This window comes from Alosa pseudoharengus, unplaced genomic scaffold (assembly GCF_046254945.1).
Source record: "Alosa pseudoharengus isolate Yale_2024_CS ecotype anadromous, Long Island Sound unplaced genomic scaffold, YU_APseudo_1.1 YU_APseudo_1.1_scf_22, whole genome shotgun sequence".
NCBI lineage: Eukaryota > Metazoa > Chordata > Actinopteri > Clupeiformes > Clupeidae > Alosa > Alosa pseudoharengus.
The window spans coordinates 16,010,782-16,025,781 of NW_027468680.1; the positions used below are offsets into that span (position 1 = coordinate 16,010,782).

General features: G+C 46.3%; 1 protein-coding gene across 2 annotated transcripts in view; it reads left to right on the forward strand.

Annotated features, from left to right (window-relative positions):
* ccdc88c (coiled-coil domain containing 88C) overlaps window positions 1-15,000 on the forward strand; it is a 63,942-nt gene that overhangs the window by 22,933 nt on the left and 26,009 nt on the right. For both annotated transcript variants that reach the window (XM_076300767.1, XM_076300768.1), the window contains exons 4-18: window positions 458-527; window positions 2,541-2,599; window positions 4,405-4,488; window positions 4,774-4,914; window positions 5,604-5,785; window positions 6,107-6,188; window positions 6,749-6,907; window positions 8,046-8,192; window positions 8,702-8,846; window positions 9,613-9,794; window positions 10,338-10,475; window positions 10,792-11,076; window positions 11,579-11,886; window positions 12,295-12,775; window positions 13,171-13,298. In XM_076300767.1, coding sequence (XP_076156882.1) covers window positions 458-527; window positions 2,541-2,599; window positions 4,405-4,488; window positions 4,774-4,914; window positions 5,604-5,785; window positions 6,107-6,188; window positions 6,749-6,907; window positions 8,046-8,192; window positions 8,702-8,846; window positions 9,613-9,794; window positions 10,338-10,475; window positions 10,792-11,076; window positions 11,579-11,886; window positions 12,295-12,775; window positions 13,171-13,298 — 2,591 coding nt within the window. The remainder of the gene's footprint in view (window positions 1-457; window positions 528-2,540; window positions 2,600-4,404; window positions 4,489-4,773; window positions 4,915-5,603; window positions 5,786-6,106; window positions 6,189-6,748; window positions 6,908-8,045; window positions 8,193-8,701; window positions 8,847-9,612; window positions 9,795-10,337; window positions 10,476-10,791; window positions 11,077-11,578; window positions 11,887-12,294; window positions 12,776-13,170; window positions 13,299-15,000) is intronic.

The following is a 15,000-nucleotide window of genomic DNA, read 5'->3' on the forward strand; positions in this document are numbered from 1 at the left end:
GTGTCTTAGTAACAAGCGTCGCCTGCTTTTACATGATGTTCTTTCTGCTCTTATCGTGGCCACTCAAGACCATAGACTATTTAAATAGCTCAAGGCCCATCCCTTGTAATGAGTTGGTAACCAAAGACCTGTCCAGAGCATTGTACGATACATTAGTGAACCTGCCTGCAGTGCCCAGTGTGTGGCAGAATGGTGGAGAAAGGTTTTGGTTACATAAGGGAAACATTATCATAATGTTACCCCTAGAACAATCTAACAACATTGGCTAGTAGCTACATTTTGAGTTTCAACCCCAAAACTTGTACATCTTTGTCTCTGGTATGCAGTGATAAGTACACAGTGTTGTGTTTACTTCAGTGGTGAAATAAGCCCCAGCATGTTATCACTGTGACTAATGGCAGTGCTTTGACCTCTTGTTGACCTCTTCTGTTCTGTGTTGTGTCTTGTCTCCCGACAGGAGAGCCTCCAGCAGCTGATCCTCATGAACCTGCCCAACGTGCTCACCATCGCCAAGGACCCACTCTCAGGTGTGCCACCTGCCGCAGATAACCTTTGCTGCGATGTCTCTGTTCTTATCTAACGGTCATGTTAGTCTTGACGTCAGTCCTTTTTTGTTTGTTTCTCCTTTCAACAGTACTAGTTAGAGGATATGACTTCAGATTCAGTACTTAAGAAAAGATGATGGACAGGAAACTTAGCAGGCTAACTGGTATTTCGTTAATGGCTTGGGAGAGGTCAGTGCAGGACACTGATTAAAAAAAAACAGCCTGATCTGTTTGGTCAGCTTGTGTTTTTATGAATGTACGCAGACACCTGTGTGTGTGCAGAAGAAAGTGTGTGCTTAGCAGTGTGTCATCGTGAAGGATGCAGCACCCTGTAATAAGGTCAGGAAAGGGAATGGCAGGAAGTGGAAGTGTTGAGGTCTGTCTCTCTCTCTCGCACTCTCCCCCCCCCCTCTCTCTCTCTTGTTCTCTCTCTCTCTCTCTCTCTCTCTCTTGCTCTCTCTCTCTCTCTCTCTCTCGCTCCCTCTCTGTCTTTTGCTCTATCTCTGAGGGGTGGTGTTGACAGTCTTGTCTGGTCAGAGTTAAGATTATGAGGTGGTGTGGTCATGCGGCTGTCCGCACCATGTGCGGTCTATGCAGCTGGAGGAAATGTTATCAGTAGGCCTAATGTGTTTGTGGTGTTGTATTGATAGGCTAATTACAATGGAGATGTTAGTTTGTAGACATTTCTGCAAATAAATACATAAAGTCGTTGTTTTCCCCCCTATGACCCATATTGCACCCATTGTGCTGATAGCACTGAAGTAGTTAAAAAGCCAGTTCGTCCTGTTTATCATCGTACTGTATGAATGCAGTGCAGTGAATATGGGGTTTATTTACATTTACTGCTAGCAGTAGCCTACTTGTCCATCCGGGTCTTGAACAAAACCCTCCCAATGGTGCTTTGTGTGTTGCCTTTGTTACGACTAGATTGAAATCTGCAGGATGGCGTGTGGTGTGCGTTTGTAGGCGCTGTTCCCAGAACTGTGGTCTGCTCGGCGGCCCAGTGTGGCTAAGCTAGGCTAGGCTAGGTCAGGACAGTGCAAGTTTGTTCAGAGGAATAGTTTGATCCAAGTTGCTGGACGCACTGGGTTCTCTCTTCGTTCCCAGCCTCTAGTGCAGGGCAGTTATCAGATCGATCTCTGGATGCATGTTGGGAATAGGGGTCCGCATATGAGTGGGCCTGGAAAGGGATACTGTGTGTGTGTGATTTAGCTGACCGGACAAAAGCTGCTTCCTCTGTATAGAGGATATTGTAGAGAGGACAGGGCATTGACTTTACTATAACTGTCTGTTTGCCCTTTGCTGGATATTAAATACACACACACACACACACACACACACACACACACACACACACACACACACACACACACACACACACACACACACACCTATGTAGGGTCTTACTGATTTTTTGACCATGCAAAAGATAGATAGTAATCAGAGAATAAAGTGTTGATGTGTTTCACTTTCACACATGACCCTTTTGAGTGTGTGTGTGTGGTTTTGCGAAGCTGTCATTTTGAATTAACTGGTGGGACATCATGATCAATTTTTGGCTTTGGGCAATGGTCCAAAATCAATCAGGTTAAAAAAAAAGAGAATTTGATTGAATTTGCGGATTGTCGACTCCTATCCAACATAATTGCATTAAAAAGCTATTTGACACAGATTAAGAAACACAAGCAATAGTGTGACATGCATACACTCCTTACTCTGCCTTAACTTCAGAACTTCTAAGACTGCCTGATTGCAACTGAAAAACATATTTGTATAGCCTACAGGTTACACAACAGAACTTCACCTGACTTGCTGTAGTAGAAAATGTCTGTTGAGAAAAAATAGGATAAATGGTTAATTGTGTTGCTTGTCATTCTCATGTTATAGCTTGTCTAAGCTGGTTTCATTTCTTACTGCACAGGATGGCTTGTTTTGTTGGGGGGGGGGGGGATTGTCAGTATGGTTTGTAATGTCTTGCTTAATATGCCCTTATAGGCAAAAGTATGGAAGAGGTGAAGAGAATGCTGCTTTTGATTCTGGGATGTGCTGTACAGGTAATGTGTGTGTGTGTGTGTGTGTGTGTGTGTGTGTGTGTGTGTGTGAAGAACCATGCTTTTTTTGTCTTATGTCAATGGAATCTAATAATTAACAGTAAGCCATAGGCCTTAAAGCAACACCAAAGAGTTTTTTGTACCTTAAAATAATGTTTCCAAAATCGTTTCAGTGGTTCATCAAGTGGCACTTCTGCATTCGCTTCACAGCCCTCTATCGGCTGTAACCGCACTATGTAAGTTTGCCAGATCGGGTAGCGGATCTGTAGTTCGAAGGAATGAGACACTACAAATTTGACTTGCATCTGATGTCGCAATACATCGTACTTTCATAAATCGTGCAACATATTCTACCTTGTCTGTGGACATCGTTATTTGCAAAGCCGGTGCTAGATAAACAAATAGCGTGCGTGCGACAGAGGGAAAGTTCTTTGGTGTTGCTTTAAAGTATTGTAACGTTTGCTTTAGTCTTTGTGTGTGTGTGCGTGTGCGTGTGCGTGTGCGTGTGCGTGTGCGTGTGCGTGTGTGAGAAGAACCATGCTTTTTTTGTCTTATGTCAATGGAATCTAATAATTAACAGTAAGCCAAAGGCCTTAAAGTATTGTAATGTTTGCTTTAGTCTTTACATTGTGTGTGTGTGTATGAATGTGAGGCAACAGTCTGTGCCTGCCAAGTGCTTCCCCACCCACCAAAGGCAGAGTGTCATTACCTCTGACACTACCTCTCCTGTCCAGGCACATCCTCGAATCTCCCATGTTAACACACTCACTCACACTCTCTCTCTCACACACACACACACACACACACACATCCATCTCCTCTTTTATATGAGACTTCCTTTTCAAAACACTGCAACACCAGAGGCGAAACACACCAAACTCTAAACATTGCCATTTCGGACGCACCTCTCCGGTCTCTTTGTTTTTCTCTCTTTTCTCCTCCCATCCCTCCCTCTCTGCTCACTTGATCTCTTTTCATTTCTTGTCTAGTCTTTCTTTGAGCCTCTCTCTCTCTCTCTCTCTCTCTCTCTCTCCTTCTCTCTTTCCTGCCATCTCTCACCTTTGGCGCTGGTTTTTCCTGTTTGCCTGGCAGGAGATGAGGATCTGCACAAAGAGAGAGGGAAAATGATCTTTCTTTCCTTCGTTCTCTCTCTCTCTCTCTCTCTCCCTCTCTCCCTCTCTCTCCCTCTCTCTCCGTCCTGCCATGAGCTATTGTGCGTAATAACCCTGTCAAGCTGCCAGCTCCCCCGTGCTGTGTACTCACACTGAATACAGAGGAAACCAAGCACTTTATCCTCTTATTCTCTTTCATTCTTTTTGCTTTCTTTTTCTCTCTTTCTCTTTTGCTCCCCCTTTCTTCATCTCTCTTTCTCTTGCTCCCACTCACCCTCACACACACACACACACACACACACACACACACACACTTTCTTATCCTCTCTCACGCTATCTTTCTTTGCCCGCCTCGTTTTTGGAAAAGAACGTGGGATCCCCTCTTGTTTCCGGTGCAGACGTCTGAGGAGCGCAGACCTCTCCCTAGTTCCTTTCATCCTTTCATGCCCCTCATCCCTCCTGATCAGCATCATTACAGCTCACGCCTGGGGCATAGGAATGAGACGCACGCTATGTGTGTGTGTGTGTGTGTGTGTGTGTGTGTGTGTATATAATCTTGTCATGCAGCAGAGGGACTTTGTAGGGCTTCAGCAGCCTCTAAATCAGCTGTTAATTGCCCCTTTCCACCTGTTTCTTTCTTTCTTTCTTTCTTTCTTTCTTTCTTTCTTTCTTTCACTCTCTCTTTCTTCTGTGCAGTGTGAGAGGAAGGAGGAGATCATTGAGAAGATCAAGCTGCTGGACATCGAGACACAGGCGACCATCGTCTCACACATTCAGGAGGTGGGTTCTCAAGAGGAACAGGTGTTTCTCAGGTAGAGCAGGTGTGTCCCTCCATTATTGGATGTACATACTGATGAGCTAGGTCTCCACTTCACAGATGCCATAGTCAAGCTCTCGTGCAACTTAAGCTTTGCAGCTAGAGCTTGTCACTCTCTTCGTCCAGGTTTTCCTGAACTACTTCCTGTTTAGATTAACCTGCTACCCACGTGACCTTAAAACATCATGTGACTGGCCTTACTGTGGCCATTCAGTTGACAAACGCACCTTTTTATGTCTCTCACCCAGGTGACGCACAACCAAGAGAATGTTCTCGACTTGCAGTGGCTTGAGGTGGCCGAGCTGCCAATGGAGGAGCTGGACCCGCTCTCCCGCACCATGGCCTTCCACCTGCGGAAGCTCATCGACGAGCGAGACGAGAGCTCTGAGGTTAGATAACAGGCCTCTGCGGTTCTCACGGACTATAAAAATAGTCTAGGAAAATGTTGAAATTTGAATGGCCCGAAAGTTACCTCAATACAATATCCTTCATCACAGCTGTATCTTGATAACAGCATTATCGCTTACTATAAAACGAGTCATTAATTGTGCATTGGCAGTAAAAGTGCCTCATCATCTCAATGGCCCCTAGAGCAGTGTTTCTCAATCATGTTTCGAAATAGAGGCGGAACGGGTTTCCGTGCTTGAAGCCATGTGTGTTTAGGGATGGAGAATGGCCTGTTAACTTGCGCTCCGTGATTTAGAAATAGTGTCCTGGAATGACCTCTTGCAGTGTTTCCCACAGAATTGAATTCTATTTGTGGTGGTAGGTTTGCAGAATTAACTTGAATGCAACAGTTTTTAACAAATTAGCGCAGCGTGGTTATGATGCTAACCAGATTTAAGCACAATTTAGTACAACCTGGAAAATCATTGTGTGGTGGTCAATGTTGATATTGTGGTGGGCCGCCACAAATAAGTCAATGTATGGGAAACACTGTCTTGTGTTTAGACATTCATCTCTCTCTCTCTCTCTCTCTCTCTCTCTCTCTCTCTCTCTCTCTCTCTCTCTCTCTCTCTCTCTCTCTCTCTCTCTCTCTCTCTCTCTCTCTCTCTCTCTCTCTCTCTCTCTCTGGTAGTTGGTGGTGGAGCTGACCCAGGAGCGGGACTACCTGCAGTCCCAGCAGCCCCACAATGGCCACCTGGGCAGCCTCAGCCCCGAGAGGCAGCCGGTCGGCCCGCTGACCAAAGAGGAGCGCCAGCACCTTGCCGTGGAGCTGGCCGACACCAAAGCCAAGCTGCGCCGCTACAGGCAGGAGCTGTGAGTACCCAGAGGATGCTGGGAAAAGTGACAGGATTACCAGATTCACAATATATATATTCACAATATATCTAACTACCTATTTATCTTCAGATGCTTTTACCCAAAGGATAATCCCAATGTATAACAGACCCAATTTTGAGTTTAGTGTTTAGTACTGTGCTCTACAATTAAATTAAAAGAATATTCTTCTGTGATTGGTCAAGTAAAGGAATGATGAATGTATCCTTCGGTTAATTAGAAGCATGCATTTTGCTTTTTTCTGCTGTCCATGCTAGGTAGACCAGTGGGTACTCAAATGAGTTTGTTTGTTCAATGCAGGGAGGAGAAGACTGAACAACTTATGGACACGAAGAATGAGGTGGAAAGACTGGATTTAGAACTGCAGAAACTCAAGCAAGAGGTGTGTGTATGTGTGTCTGTGTGTGTGTGTGTGTGTGTGTATGTGTGTGTGTGTGTGTGTTACCCGAGACTCACTCTCCCTGTGGGTATAACTTTCCTCGATGTTCCAAGTTCATGAGTTATATCTGAAAACCCTAAAAATGTTTTGAAACATTTATGCTCCCTTCCCTCCCCCTGTGCAAAGTCTGAGTATAAATGTTTCAGCTCCATGGACTTCCATTAGGGAACTCCCAAAGGGCAGACAGACATCTGAACTATTTTAAGATGAATATCCTTTAAGCAAGTCACTGTTCAAAATATAAATATTTTTAAGTGAAAGATAAAACATTCTTCTCATGAATGTCTTACTTTCTCACGTAACAAAAAAAAATTGTACCACATTTTTTACAGTGCATGTATGTATGTACAATAAATCCATACATCCAGATGGGTTTGTATGATTTGATGAGGTTAGGTGTTGACAAGTATTTTGTTATTGTATTGCTAAGTATATTGACAAGTAAATGATTAACAATCTGTCAATAAGTTGTGTGGTGTGTGTGTGTGTGTACGTGTGTGCAGAATGTGCAGCTGCTGGCTGAGGCTCGTTCGGTGCGGGCGTACCGGGATGAGGTGGACGCTTTGCGGGAGCGGGCTGGCCGCGTGGACCGCCTGGAGACGGAGCTGTCCCGCTGCAAAGAGAGGCTGCATGATGTCCACTTCTATAAGACCCGTGTAGAGGTGCCCACTCATATGCCTGATTACATTTCACACCACATACTTAGGCCATATCTCAAGCAGAAGTTAAGTTGACAAGTGTGCCTCAAAGTCTCAAGTATAACCCTACATACAGACACCTGTGTGTATTTCTACACAGTATCGGAATGTCACCTATTTCCCGCCCTTTTACGTGTATGTGTCACTTAATATTCATTTCTATACAAACCAAGACGTCAAATTCCTAAATAAACGCAAGCACCCACTCCATAAGTGTATCTAAATTAGCTATGTACCAAAAATGACATTTTACCGTGACTCAAAGAGCTGTAAACAGTGTTGGAAGGCTGCGTGTACAAGTCCGCTTGGAACTCCAGTGTAATTTTGATTTCGCGACGAGAATTCTCGGTCTAACCGTTGATGTGCCGAGTGAATGGGCAGAAATAGGGCACCCACCAGCCCAGCACCTACCTCTGAGCACGGTAAACAAAATCAGATTTTTAAGGCAGTAAATGCTCCCGTTAAGAACCAAACCAGATTTTGTTGAAATCTACACATCTACAGCTACTGGAAAAAATAAGGTTAATTTATCAAATGTTATTTTGAAGTATTAAAAAAAACATCTTTGTTTTAGAATTTTCGAATGAAAGGGGCGGAAGTTGGAGCTCTTACGATAGTATGGCACAGAGCATAGAACTTGAGTATTTGTTATGAAACAAACCCAAACACACCCTGTATTCATCTAGAGAACTTGTGCACTGGTGTCCCTGCCCATGCTCCAACCATGCTTCCAACTAAAAGCACCCCAGATCACATGACTCCACATCAGCGCTCACTGAAGGTCGGCCAGTTTGGTAGATTGGAGATGAATTACACCCCTCTCTCCTTTTACAACACTCATTAACACACAGAGTTGAACTTTGTTTTTTTGTACAGGAAGGGCATATGAACAGAGAGTCTGTCTCAGCATTAGTTGAGGAAGTAGTTGGCATGCTGGGACTGATCAATAAGGTGCTCAGGACTCCTCCGGTTAATAGATCCTGCCAGCAGTGTTGGAAAGAGCCCCCTTCCCCGATTACCTGTCTGTCTCAAATTGAACCCCACACCCCCACCCACCCCTCGTCTTTCAATGACAATTTTTTTGTTTGCATCCTGTCCATAGGAGTTGAGGGAGGACAACATCACCTTGATGGAGACCAAGTCCCTGCTGGAGGAGCAGCTGTCCACAGCTAGGGGGCGCTGTGACAAGCTGCATGAGCTGGAGAAGGAGAACCTGCAGCTGCGCTCCAAATTGCATGACATGGAGATGGTGTGTGACTGCAGAGAGCTCTGCTCTACTGATCTAGGAACAGCTGTACCAGTCTCATTGTAATAAGTCAGGATAATAGGAGTATAAAGTGTCCAAAGTCAGTAATGTGGTTCTTTTAGTCCTATGATGAAGTTGTTGGTCGTGTGTGTGTGTGTGTGTGTGTGTGTGTGTGTGTGTGTGCACTCATGTTCCTGATTGCTTGTGTGACACTAAAACCTGCCCACAAGGCCCTATTGACCTCAGTTCTCAAATTTCACAGGAAAGCATTGATTTAACAGCAAAGCACAGGTCAATCCATAGAGGAACTCATCTGTTAGAGTGGTTTGTGTGTGTTTATTTCAGTAGGCCATGAGTTCATGACCTGTGGTTAGGTTTTTTGGGAACACTGGTGGTTGGGTTTTAGGATGATTGCAGCTAGTCTTTGATGTTTGGAGAAGTGAACCCATGTGGGTATGGCTGTATATTTTAAAAGTGTTTGTGTGTGTGTGTGTGTGTGTGTGTGTGTTCAGGACCGGGACACGGATAAGAAGCGTCTGGAGGAGTTGCTGGAGGAGAACATGCTGCTGGAGATCTCCCAGAAGCAGAGCATGAACGAGTCCGTTCACCTGGGCTGGGAGCTGGAGCAGCTCTCCAAGAACAACGACGTCAATGAGGGTACACACACACACACACACAGTCACACACACACACTTGCTTTTATGAATGGATGAATGGCATGCAAATTCATGCATGCAATATATACAATAATTGTGCCGATCATTACAGTTACATGTGAATGGGTTAGTCAACAGTCACATGTCTTCTCTGTCAATGAACTCTACACACGCTGCTTTGCATTCCTATGGAAAGTAGCTGATGCTATTGACCTACTTTTCCGAAATGTGTCACAGTGCAGTAAAACTGTACGTTGTACCTGAGGGTTATTAGAACTTTTTACAGGCATTTACAAGCAAACACACTTGCCAACCATTCTAGCTTTACATTTCAGTGGATATTATGAATAAACCTACCATTACCTCAGTTTAACTCTTATCTTCATCCAGTCCTCTCAAAGTCAGAACACCAAGGGTCCCTTATCTCATCCACATCCTCTCCATCTGCTGTCGTCTTTATTCTATGAATGGATGCTCGATAGTCTTAGTGTAGTGCAGGTGTTTTTTGGGGGTATATACAAATTCCCTATGGTCATCTCCTTATGTCTGTCCACACTGTACAAATGCACAGAGTACAGACCTTATTTCTTCAGCTTCCTATGTATCTATGTATTCATCTCCACCATAACCCCACCAACACATACACCCTTCCACACAATTCAAACCAAGTTGAAACCCTCTCTCTCTCTCTCTCTCTCTCTCTCTGTCTCTCTCTCTCTCTCTCTCTCTCTCTCTCTCTCTCTCTCTCTCTCTCTCTCTCTCTACAGCGCGCAAGTCCTTCGTGCTGGAGCTGAACGAGTCGGCGTCGAGCCGGCTGCTGAAGCTGGAGAAGGAGAACCAAAGCCTGCAAAGCACCATCCAGGAGCTGCGGCAGGGAGCTCTGGCCCTGGAGGAGAGCCAGCTGCACAGCCAGGAGCTGGAGCGCGAGAACCAGGGCCTCAGCAAGAAGGTAAGGCCCACCGCACCGCAACACACTCCTACTGGGACCCAGGCCAGCAGCACCCAGTAACTGTGTTTTCTGAGAGGAAAATGTTCTGCGAAGAAATTGTTTCATTCAGAGGAGGTGTTGATGTGTTGATCAAGTATGTCTTTGTATCTGTAAGAGAATTGTCAAATGCCAAAACAAAGGTTTGACCAAGAATCTTTCTGAGAATTCCCGTTGGAGATTCTTAAGTCATATAGGCAAAGCATTTCATTTTGACACATTGACCTTATTCACTCATTGCCACTTGTTATTCCATCTAATCTTGCAGTCTTGTTCTTGTTGTTGCATATTATTGGATATTGTTGTTAAATAGCAGGCTTGTGCAAAATTCCAGAATTGAATTGAAACTGGCTCTTAAATTCCAATTCAATTCTTGAATTTCACTTGCATTTCAATTGAGGTAGCAAACTGGAAGCAGAATTGCAATTCAAATTGTGCACAACCCTGTTGGATAGTGATTGAACTGTTTTCCTGAAACAACTCTGTGTGTCCGTCCGTCCATCTCAGCTTGAGCGTCTGCAGACGCTGCTGGACCAGGAGAAGCAGACCAACCAGGACATGGAGAGTCTGGGTGAGGAGCTGCTGAAGGACAAGCAGAAGCTGGAGAAGGCCATGGAGAGCCTGCAGGCAGACAAAGACAAGCAGGTCTGCTCTCACACCACTCCAAACGACCTACACACCACACACTCAGTCATACATTAGGATAAGGTCCCATCAGTTTCCGTACAGGATGTGGGACTTTCAAATAATGAGTCCAAGAATACCTACTTACAGTGTTGATTGTAATGATCGGCTTCATTTGTTTGTTTATTGGTCAGATCTTGGAGTTGTAGAATTTTGTCCAACTAATGTCCAACAAAAATGACTTACAACATTGATTACAATGACTAATCTGTATGTTTTATTGTTTGTTTATTTATTTATTTGTTTGTTTGTTTGTTTGTTTGTGTGCATACGTCAGCTGTCTGAGCTGGAGCAGGAGAAGCAGCACCTGAGCGAGGCGGTGAGCTCGCTGCGGCGGCGGGCGCAGGTGGACAGCGAGGCGCGCGTGCGCGAGGTGGAGACGGAGAACCGGACGCTCCACCAGAGCATCTCGGAGACGGGCGGGCGGCTGGCGCGCCTGGAGGCCGAGCAGCGGCAGGCCACCAAGGAGCTGGAGACGCTGCGGGAGCGCGCCGAGCGCTGCGACGAGCTGGAGAGGGACATGAGCCGCGTGGAGAGGGCCAGGGAGCAGCTGCAGAGAGAGGTCAGGGGTCAGAGGTCAGGGGTCAGGGGTGTAGGAATGGACGTTAGAAGGGTAGCTGACCAAGGGAGATTCTGTCTGTGTGTCAAGTCAAGTAAACTGTACTTATAAAGCGCATTTTCATGTCCAAAGGCAACTGAAAGCGCTGTGTGTGTGTATTGTGCCTGAGGGAATGAGGGTGATTGTCCAGTGTGGCATATGTCCTACCGTGTCCAGTGGAAGGAGTTTTGGGAATCACAGTTTTAACTGTAGGACCTCATGTTGAGCATCTGTGAGCATCTGTGAGAAACTGTGAGAAACTGTGGAAGTTGTAATGTGTCTTGTAACTATTGTATAATTGCTACTAGCTAACTTCAGCTAGCTTCAAGGTCTAGTCAGAGGGGTTCTAACAAAGCTTTTTCAGAGGTGTAGTCAGGCTAGACAGAGGGGCTTTGTGGCACTCAAACCATGAGTGAAGTGAACCTGGTAGATCCTAACCAACCACACACCTTCACCTGTCCTTCAGGTGGCCTCTCTGAAGATCACTTGCGAACGCGCCGAGACCCTGGAGCGCGAGAACGCCACGCTGGAGCAGGACAACCGGCGGCTGAAGAAGCTGGCCGACACGGCCCAGAACGCGGCCCTGCGGCTGGGGACGCTGGAGCAGGAGCAGCGGCAGCTGGACCAGGAGAACCTGGAGCTCCGCCGGCAGCTGGAGGCGCTCAAGCCAGCCTCGGTGCGCCTCGCCCAGCTCCAGCAGGAGTACGAGGAGCTGGAGAGAGAGCGCGAGGACACCCGGAGGACGCTCGAGGAGCTGCGCACGCAGGCCAAGAGGTGGGGTCAGAGGTCAGGGATGGGGTTTATTTATGGGTTTAAATTATGTTGAGGTTATGTGGCTAGTGTAATTTGTAACAGCTTTGTTCAGTTGTATGTATGTTCAGAGTGTATGAAGCCTATTTGTAATGTGGAATGTGTGAAATCAAAATTTGTGTTATTTTTTTTGTTGGCATGCATTGATAATGATGACCATTTGTCAGAGATAATTTAGTCACAGTATATAGATCACAGTCTGCTGTGATCCATCGTGATAAAATCTTATCAGCTTATATATATCCCTTTGGTGCCCCTTAAAGAAATTATCTCTCTCTATTATATTTATATCATCATGCATCCAACAATTTAAATTGCCAATAGAGCCCTCATAATAAACAAGTTCCCCTCCACCGCTCTCTCTGGCTGCAGGTCTGAGCGGCTGGAGCTGAGCTGCAACAGCCTGACCCAGGAGACCCAGCGGCTGCAGCAGACCCTGGACAACACGTCCACCAAGCTGCAGAGCGTGGAGCGCGAGCTCCAGCAGGCCGAGGAGACGTCGGCGCAGCTGCGGCGCGAGCTGGAGCAGGAGGCCCGTCCGGCGGGCCGGCGCGCCCAAGCCCTGGAGAAGGAGAAGCGGGGCCTGGAGCAGGAGCTGGCCCAGGCCGAGAAGGAGCGCAAGCAGGCCGAGAGGGAGGCACGCTGGCTCCGGCAGCAGCTGGAGGCCAAGGAGGCGGCGCTGGACGAGAGTGGTCAGCGGATGGCCGTGTTGGAGCGGGAAGGCAGCGCCATGGGCAAGGAGCTGGTCCGGCTCAAGGAGACGGCCAGCAGAGCCAAGGAGCTGGAGAGGGACAGTAAGGAGCTGCAGAAGCAGGCCACCATCGACAAGAGGACCCTGGCCACGCTCCGAGAGGTAACGTTACCATAGCTGGACAGAGGGATGGGCTGGACTGAGTGTAGGTTTGAGGAGACACTTAAGCAGTAACTAAGGGAACTAAAACATTTAATTACACAACCTTAAACTATGTAAAGAAAAAGCTGAAGCGATCCGTTTCGCGACGCGTAAAATCCATTTTAAATAAATGGTCTATTTTTTTCAAACGTACGCACCGCTATCATGTCTGGTGTAGCTACTTCCATTGATTATAGTGGCAGCTAATTGTTGCAGCAGACGCTACGCGAACGGAACGCTTCAGTTACGCGCCTGGTGTAGCTCATACCTTAGGGGAAGGTGTTGGGCTGGTAATGAGTGAAGTGCATGCGCTGGCTCTCTGACCGTGTGTGTGTGTCCTGTTGTGTGTCCATCAGGATCTGGTGAATGAGAAGCTGAAGGTCCAGCAGCAGTATAATGAGCTGGACACCCTGAGCCACGAGCTGGAGAAGATCGGCCTCAACCGCGAGAGACTGCTGCAGGAGGAGCACAGCTGTGAAGACAAGTAGGGAAACACACTTGCACACACTTAACTCACACACTCATTCACACTCACACATTCTCATTCTCCAACTTACGCTTTTATTCACACAGACGCTGACGCTCACACTCTTTCTTACTTACACACACACACCTTCTTAGACACTCTCACTTGTCTGTTATGCACACACACACACATACACACACACACAAACACACACACACTAGACACCACAACTGCAAGGACAAGCGTGAACGCTTCCCTCCCACAGCCACTTGAGTGTCATTTTCTCTAGTGCTGTTGCATCCCCAACCTGACACGCTTTAATCTCATTGGAGTCGCAGTGGGAAGTGGAAGATGTGCTTGAATTGATTGCTCTTGTGGTTATCTGGGCGTGTGGGAGTGAACCGCTAATGGAGGAGACTAGAGATTAGTTTCTTGAAGGGATGGCCCAGGGTGGGGTGTTCTGATGGGTCTGTTGAGAGATGGATGTGATGTTTGTGAAGTGTGTGTGGGTGTGAGTTGTTGGTGAAGACATGCTCTGTGCTTTTTTCTGTCTTTGTGGATGCCTCATTCTGACCGTGGCAGTCGGTGAGTATCTAGGTGGTGTTCAGTGACGTATTTATTTAGTTTCTCTTTAGTTTAGTGTCACTACCTCTTGCTCTTTTTTCTTTATTGTCACAATCTCTGTTGATCTGTCACTTTTGCTCTCTTTATCTATCCATTTCTGTCTCTATCCCTCGCTCAGATAGTCTCTTCCACACTCTCCGTGTTGTGCTTTGCTGTGGAGTGATCGTGTGTGTGTGTGTGTGTGTATGTGTGTGCGTCAGGGATTTCAACCTGGCCTGTTCAGTGGTCATTACATCAGGGTTAGCTTCGTGCACAATCATGCATGCTTGCGTGCTGTGCCCTCTTTAATATTCTCTGGAATGTTCCGTCATTACACCGTTCTCGATGCCAAAAATAGTTAAAAACCCTATCAAAACACATAATATAATTAGACTGACTTCCAAAACCACTCACATGCCATTTAGAGAACAATAAACTAGCAGAAGGAAACGTCTGTGGAGATGTGTAAACGGCACCTTTCAGGCAAAACAGTGAAAGTTAAGTTCAGAGAGATTAAGTTGTCCAGTTCTTTCACCTTGCCCACGGGTCTGAAGTGTTAATAGGATCTGAGAGTGGGATCACACAGGAGTGATGACATGCTTGGGCGCAACCCAAAACATTCCTCCACCGCTATTAGCGCTCAATGAAACGCAAGCCTTTTTACCCTAATCGCCCAGAGTTAGAGAAATGTACTACTACACAACACATTCCAGGGGCACCAAGTCATGGATTTGGGTGTGTGTGTGTGTGTGTGTGTGTGTGTGTTTGCGTGTGTGTGTGTGTTTGCATGTGTGGGAGTGTGAGCAAGACCAAGAGTGTGTGGGGAAAGAAAGGGAAAGAGGGGAAAAAAGAAAATGTAGAAAGGAAGAGAAGGGAAAAGAGGGAAAAAGAGAGGAGGAAAGTTGGAATATTGACTTTCTTTTCTTGGAAGGACTTCAGTGTTGAGTTTCCATTGCTCTAGGCTTATGACAACACATGGCTTGATATTTTGGAAGTAAAAACTCTGTAAAAAGAAAAGGCAGACATGACACATCAGCCTGTGTTTTGGCTGCACCTGGAGCCCATATCTAGCGTGATTACTGGGCCAAGTGGTAGACAAGGCCAACGTTTCAGATTT